Source organism: Priapulus caudatus, unplaced genomic scaffold, assembly GCF_000485595.1.
Source record: "Priapulus caudatus unplaced genomic scaffold, Priapulus_caudatus-5.0.1 Scaffold165, whole genome shotgun sequence".
NCBI classification, from domain to species: domain Eukaryota; kingdom Metazoa; phylum Priapulida; class Priapulimorpha; order Priapulimorphida; family Priapulidae; genus Priapulus; species Priapulus caudatus.
The window spans coordinates 391,231-399,496 of record NW_014577226.1 but is presented as its reverse complement, the minus strand read 5'-3'; the positions used below and the strand labels follow the sequence as shown (position 1 = coordinate 399,496).

General features: G+C 42.9%; 1 protein-coding gene across 1 annotated transcript in view; it reads right to left on the bottom strand.

The window, feature by feature from the left end:
* Positions 1 to 160: 160 nt before the first annotated feature.
* Positions 161 to 8,266, bottom strand: part of LOC106806499 (vacuolar protein sorting-associated protein 41 homolog) — a 54,977-nt gene continuing 46,871 nt past the window's right edge. Inside the window, exons 21-22 of the mRNA XM_014808466.1 lie at positions 817 to 958; positions 161 to 216 (exon numbers count right to left, since the gene is read on the bottom strand). Of these exons, the coding sequence (XP_014663952.1) occupies positions 161 to 216; positions 817 to 958 (198 nt within the window). The remainder of the gene's footprint in view (positions 217 to 816; positions 959 to 8,266) is intronic.

Below are 8,266 nucleotides of genomic sequence, written 5' to 3'. Positions count from 1 at the left end.
GCACGCACCCACACACACCGCACGCCCGCGTACACATACGCCAGCGGCCTGCGTTTCATGCACGCCCGCTATTATTTATACACACCTGTATTTGTTCAAATTCAATGATAGGTTTCATAAAATAATTAAACAGTGATTCAAAGAAATGTGCTGTTTCAACTCAACCGTTCTTGATTCGCCAGGCGTCTGCCTCTGATATCCCTCTGCCGCCAAAAACTGCAGTTTATCAAGAATTTATAGACGGGAGTAAAGTGGCCAAATGGTTACAACTCCGCAAATTTAAATACACCAATTAAGTTCCTTACTTAACTCACCCCAACTTGCGTCTGCTGCCACCAGCTGCCATAACCAAACCTGCTAATAAGTTTAGAGCAAGATATCTCAATGCTAATGATCATGGGGGGGGTACATTCCCCTTTTCCCAGCAAAAAACACCCCATATCCCAGTTCCCAGTAAAATAAAATCCCAATTCCCAGTTCCCAGGAAATTATGTAGACATGTTTCAGCAAATTCAATAGTTTAGGTTTTCAAACACTACATAAATACTAATATTTACATACTATTATTTATCTGGGCATAATTAATAAAAAAATAATAATATTAATAAATTAAATAAATATTAGCGCAGAAATTGAAATCCCGATGAATTGACACAATTTTCCCAGATCCCAGACAATTTTAGAGGGTCTTTCCCACGTCCCGATGGACTTCTATTCCCGAATCACGGAAAATTTATCTGACATTTCCCAGTTCCCAGGTAATTAAAATGGCCAATCCCGCGTCCCGAAAATACCCGTTCCCCCCCTCTGTTATACCGTTGACGATGAGGCGGTTGTGGCATGATTGACAGATCTGCTCGTCCACGCGCACGCCGCGGCTACGTGCCTTCACCAGCCGATGCAGCAACTGAAAACTGTCCTTAACCAGAATGCGCTTGCAACCTTCCCTCAGCGCGATCTGAAATCATCAATAACATATCACCTAATTGCATTTTTGTCACTTAAATTTAGATTAAATTTTAGATAAATTTTTAGATAAAATTTTAGATTAATTTTTAGATAAAATTGCACTCTTAAATATTAGACCTCAACCGTCTGTGATGTAGCAGATTCACCTTTAATTTTTGAAAGTTATAATGACGTGTTCGACTGCAGGCAGATGGCACCACGACCGGGCACAAAGAAGTTTATCACGGGGGATGAAGTACAGAGGGGAGGGAGGGAGAGAGGGAGAGAGGGAGGGCTATGATGTTTGTTCTGGCGCGCGATGCTACGTGGGGGCCAGTGGAGGTAGAACATGCGGACGTATGCACACGGATGCGAATTAGTTAGCTTAGACACGCTCGGGTGGGGTTGGTGGCAGTCATTGATACTAGTGCCCCGTACAGACTACGAATCTGATATGGTATTAAACTAGCGCGAGTCAGGCTCGCGCTAAATATTTGCAGTGTGTACACGCTATCCCACTCCAAATACGCGCTGGCCCGCTCCAAGTTAGCCCCGCAAATGAAGCAGGGCCAGGCCCGGGCTAACTTGGTCCGGACTATAGCCGCGTTCACACGGTCATGGTTTGGCTCGAGCCAAATGGGCTAAGTCTACTGTCTGTCAAATTCAAATTCAAATTCAAATAAATTTTATTGCACACACAGATACTTTGGCTCGTAGGGTCTATGTCCCCCTAACCTCTGTTTGACCTGGCTCGTTTAGCTATTTCTGACTAATTATGTTAAAGCCCTGCGCCGATAGAAGTGGTAAACACTTAATTTGTACGTAATGTAGGCCTAAGTCAATAAGGAACGATTATTTCGACAGGCTATAGCAGTGGTTCCCAACCTAGAGTCCCCGGACCCCTGTGGTCCCCGAACGCCTGGGGTCCGTCAAGGTAGTACTAGCGTGTCCGTGAGCTAAGTTCAAAATTTTAAAGAGGTTCCAGCGTAAAATGTTTAATTACTCACGATAAGACTGCTAAAGATAAACTTTCAAAATTTCATGTTTCGTTGTTCTTAGCTGGTTATCGACTCAGTATGGCAACATTGGTTGTGCGAGGTAGATGTTTTAGCTATAAAATAGCCTAGCGGCTGCTTCCACCGAGAAAACATTCCATGGGAAAAAACCTGGGGTCCGTGGGAAAATTTATTTAAATAAAAGGGGTCATTGGTGGTGAAAAGGTTGGGAACCACTGCCGCTATAGCCGTCTACGCATGTGTTGGCTTGCCAGGACAGTCATTTGTGTCTGCAGTCAATTTAAATTCTGGTGCTTTTCAATTTGTCGTTATTTATGCGTTACTGTGTATGTTTTATTCATAGAGCCCAGAGCGGTAACGATGACATGCAATGCTAAAACAGTGATAATCTACCTAACCTAACCTAACTATGATATATAAATTGAAAAATTACGAGCTATGAGGGTAGGGGAATACATTAATGGAGACACCTAAGTATTATTACCATATATTTCTGCCATTTTATGGCTAGAGCAGAACGCAGTTGGAATAAATATTCTAGTTACTAATAAGTGCATGTACCTTCGAATTTACGAAACTAGGTGGGTGGTGGTTGGGTTGAAAATCCAACATACATGGTGTCAGAATTCTGGATACTCCGGCGTTATCTGGAATTTCCCAAATATAACCTAATAAACGTACAATCCAGCAATTGACTCATTGCAACATCTTTCGTGTGCGAGGGTGGATCTATTTAAAACACACGTACGCACGCACACGCTCTCACAAAATAATACACACCCACGCGTACACACCTCACGCTACACACCGCCGCGCATTCACTCACGGACACACCGCGCACGCACAAAACCTGACACTAGAGCCACAGAGCGTTTCTGCGGCTCATCTGACGGTCTGTTGCCTAGAAGATAAACGCTACATTTAAGTCGTGCGTAGTTTAGACCTGTGTTAAGCACGCATAAGAACAGAACTACACACAATTGCCATGTACGATTTTCACTGTTAGAAACGGGGTAATGGTCGCCATCCTTACAAACAATTCACCTTTACACGTTATTCTCTTGCCGACTTTTTATGTAGCTCTGGGAATCGTACTGGATTTTCTATAGCACTTTGATTATATATATAAATATAATATCAAGAGCTCACTAATAGAGATATCTTTTATAATTCATTATTCATATAATTCATATTTAATTCATAATCTCTATTATGAGCTCTTGATATATATATATATATATATCAAAAAACTGCCTATTACTACTTCATAAATATACACTCAGAAAATTACGCGCGCCTGTGATGTCAAATATATAATATATATTCTAGGATTTTGTCATAGAATGAAGTGCAGATGCTGGGCTAGCATGTCATGATGCTAGCTAGCATTGATTCTGTTTGAACTTTGAGAGTTGGTTTCAGGTCAGAGGCCGCCGAGAAGAATTCGGCGACGCGATCTTCCTTAGCAACATCTAATTCGAAGCGGAAAAGCATATCTTTCTCGTCTGCTCCACCGAACTCGGGAAACATTAGTATGGGTGTGGGTTCACCGTTAGCAAGCAGGACCTCTCAGTTAGTCGGAACCGTTATCACAGTACTAATGACGGCTATGCCGCGAATGCCACAGCGAGGTCCCGGTGGTTACCACGGCGTACATGATGTATTTCAACGGAATAAGCAGGAACTGCGAATCTTACTATATGCGGTCGCTATAGTTAAATCTTGTAGTTTTAGTCATGTAAATATAACGTTCGATTGATGATTCACGCTTCGTGTGTTAACGGGTGCTACGTGACCCACGTACAAAACACTACAAACACAGTCGGACAGAGAGGGAGTGAGATCAAGGGAGGGGGCAAAGAGAGAAATAGAGAGAGAACGCGAGAGAGGAAATGGAAATAAGAGAGAAAGAGAGGACGAGAAGCAGAGAGAGAGAATACGGAGAGCAGAGGAGAGACGAGAGCATGGGCGGCGGATGCGGACAGACAGCCAGAGCAAAGAAAGAGAGGAGACGCAGAGAGGGGAGGGGAGAGAGACTGAGAGAGAGCAGAAAACAAAACGATGACGGACATGGACAGACAGACACACACACAACACAATATGTTCCAAGGCAGTAGCTGCTTATGCGGATGAGCTCATTCACATTGTGTTCGTGCTAAAACATTAATATCAGCCGCCGCTAAACGGCTAAACATCAAATCGGGAAAGTCCCCCTTTATATCAGATATGGAGGACGCATTCCAGTAGAATCGAAGGAAGGAGAAGACGCCTTGTCTACGTGATCCCCGAGCTTGCCCCGCGGGGGACGTTAAACAGCCTTGTACGCTGAGCCTCGCCGATTCACTCAGATACGCGTATAAGCGAGGCACACACGTGTAGTCGTTTTGCTTAATTTTTGATGTGGAACACGAATTCACGAGTTTTAGCCGATTGAAATAATGCGGTGGTGCATCACAAGATACAGGAGAACCTGGATTTTGGTGGTCAGGCGTGTTTTTACAGTCGCGAATGTACTCAGCATTTAACGTGCGACTATCTCGCATTAAAAATAGATTTCACTCGAGCGAACCGGCCCACAATCGCAAACTTTTCACGTTTATGATGAAATCTACGGTTACGGATCAATCTCCGAATACATTACATCAAATAATCACAGGCACCGTGTGTAAAATAACAGACACGCATTTCTGCAGCAATCACTTACAGAGAGAGAGACAAGCCTCTCTGTTACTCTTTAACGATTAGGAAAATACAGATTTCTATAAGCGGAAGTGAACAGTAAATTCACAAACAGATTTTTGTAAATTAATACCAGGGTGGACGAATTTTTAATTAAATCGCCGCATGGTGTTATTTACATATGATTAAATTGTCAATGTACAATCAACAAACGACAAATACGAAAAACCACCTATCCATCACACTCATTATCACCTCTCATGATCAAAAAGTACTATATTGGAGAAAGGTCAACAAATACAATTCTCTACATGCCGACATAGATTTACAAACTGTTTCGCTAGCTCTTGACGTACGCCACGTAATAAAACAGGACACGCGGCAGCAACGCGGATCACAAAGGTGTGGAATCAGGAACCAAATATGAGAAAACAAACGCCCACTCCCCCCCCCCCCAACGCATGGAGAACCGCGATATGAAAAAGCCGAGAGTAACCGGCTTATTAGAAACCACAGTAGTTCACGAGTGTGTATAAGTTGCTTAGTATATTGTATATTTACATCAAATCATTTGTGCTGTGCATCCGTACAGAATATACACAACAGATGCCGCGAAATGTATATATATATTTCATTTATTGGAAATTTTTTTTTTTTTATATAACGTATTTATGAGTAAATTAATAAACAATGTTTATAGTACTGCACTGCCCATATTACAATCAACATCAGCACTAAAGCGCCAACAAAGCATTCTTCCCTTATTTAATAGGAACGCGTACATTATTGGAGCAGGCAACCTACTTATATACAAGACTATTCGCAAAACGCTGCTGTGCTAGCCTGCCATCACAGAGAAACCACGCAGTCCGCATCGGCTGCAGTTACAGAAGCACTGCTGCAACGAATGATTTCCCCACAAAAGTCCAATTGCCGATTCGCGAATTGCTTGGTTTCCACAGCATCCGCTCTGGAATGAAATCTGACGAATCGATCACGGCTAATCACGGGGAGAAGAGTCCACTAGACGACCCTGGGCGCCTCTTTCGACTGAGTGTGACAGATAGTGCACGACATCGCTCCCTGGAAGCAAGCAGAGACGGATGGTGTCGCATGGTTGTTTATTGTTACGCGCGCGCACCTAGGACATATTCGGCGGTAATTATTATTACCTCACGAGAACAGATCTGTTAGGAAACGCCAATTTTAACGCGCCAAACACGGGGAATCTTTATCACACATGGGTACCTATATCAGTATTTGCAGGAGGAGAACAAATTAATCATTATGATTGACCCTATATGGAAGTAATCACTAGCTTTCCGTAGCCGACACTCTTTAACCCATTATATTATTATTATTGTTATTATATTTTTATTGACACTGTATGCAGCGAGAGCTTACACGATAAATTCCTCAGTTCGCGGCAACAATATTAAACCAAGATTTGTAATCGCGCCGCATTTAAACGCAGGAATAAAGTATAATTACACTTCATTACTCCAAGAGCGGTATTATTAGCTCTTGATTACTTGCTACCACGTTGCACTCAACTACCATTAACTGATTTACACGTGCATAGAATTACCGATGCCTTCCTTTGTCACGTCCGTCTAGCAACAAGGATCCAAGCTTTGAATATATTGAGCGTAACGAGGCTGCACAATGTAAAAGCTTAGACAAGAAACCCGAATAATAGTTTGAGGAAGAGGCGCAGCAGCAAAGCAGCAAAGCGAATCTTACACACACACACGCACGCACGCACGCACACGCACACGCACACGCACACACACACACACACACACAGTATTCACATACCAGGACTGGGGTATCAGGGAGAATGCAGTGTGTACCAAGGCCGCTTACTTAAAGAGTACTGTATAGCATAAAAAAAATGCGGTCGATGCGGAGATGCGTTAGTCAGAATCCCCGGTGCGATTTAAAACTGGTTGACATCACCTCTTTTGAAGGTCGTGTTTATTTTGTCGACAGAAGCAGCAGAACTGGATTTATCCACACGAGGTCGGATTGTAGCAATGAAACTAGTCATCGAGAGAGTGCTGAACCCAACCCCAGCTGTTCGTCTAGCCACGCAGCTAACAAAATCAGAACACTAACACACGCGGTATAGAATAATAACGCTTGTCTTGAATCAAGAAAGGAGAGCTGTGTGATGGGAAAAAATATTCCTGCTTCGTTTTCGCCCTTTACTAACGCCCACACTGCAACCAGCGCACTCACGCAATGTACACAGAGGGAACAACCCACCGATCATTTGCTTACCTTGCTCCACACAGGTGTTTGGACAAGAAATGAGTATACACGTTTATACACACGCGCGTTCCTCAAACTATTAAACTACACACAGCCCGCCGTATTTATACACTAAACGAGAGACAAGCGTAACGAGAGGGTGGATAGAGAGAGCGCACAGGTAAATAATGACTTTTATTTGGGACGGATGTGAACACTGGGCGTTAGCATATCCTGGACAACATTCGGAAAATGGCATGCATCTAGGAAGATTACACGTTTCTCGATCGATGCCACTTACGATCCTTTCTTGCGCACGCAACCGCTTTCGGGCAATTTACAATATTTGTGTGTGATCACGTAACGATCTTTCGCCCTCATGGTCACACGATAACAATTCAAGCAAACAAAGGCCTTACAGCACCTATCACCTACGACGTTAAACCACAAAGACCAGGACGAAATACATTGACATTGTTGAAATCTGGACAAAAATATTAGACTTTTTTCTCGAATACTTGAAGGCGCCGAGGAAACACGGGGATAGTTAAATGATAGACATGGGGTGAACTGCCGCTTCGCGTGCATTCTCTGTTCGTGGGGGAGAGTCTATATATTCCACACACACGTACACGCACATGCACACGCGCTCACACACATGCACACGTACCCCCACACGCACGCACGCACACACACACACACACACACACACGCACATACACACACACACACACACACACACCTACACATACACAAGAGTTTTGACACTCACCACTGCTAAGCAATCTTCATGGAAGGCATGACTGCAGTGAAAAACGATGACACTACTCGCGAAACGGATATCTGAAAATGGAAAGCGGAAATACAGGATTTACACATCTACATAAATCCAAAGTCATTTCTTACGTTTGCACCTCCATCTAGAAGGTAAATCAACGTCAGCCCCCGTATAGATCATTTCTATGAAACACCATGAACGCCATTGAGATGTCAAAATGTAAACGTCATTCTATTTTAAGTTTCCAAACTATTTATATGGTTGAAGATAAACTCTTGAGAAACTCTCACAGGTTTATGTTCACGCTTTGCTCTGTATCACACGCTGTAGTGATGTAAGCTTGTAGCGAGTCTTGCGCCGCTACAGCATCACTAATTAAGTGTGTAGTCAGGAGCGTGTTATTAGGGGGGGAACGGGGGGGTACATTCCCACTTTCCCATCAAAAAAACACCCCATATCCCAGTTCCCAGGAAATTATGTAGACATGTTTCAGGAAATTCGGTAGTTTAGGTTTTCAAACACTAATATTTACATACTATTATTTATCTGGGCATAATTAATAAAATAAAATAAAAAATTAATAAATTAAATA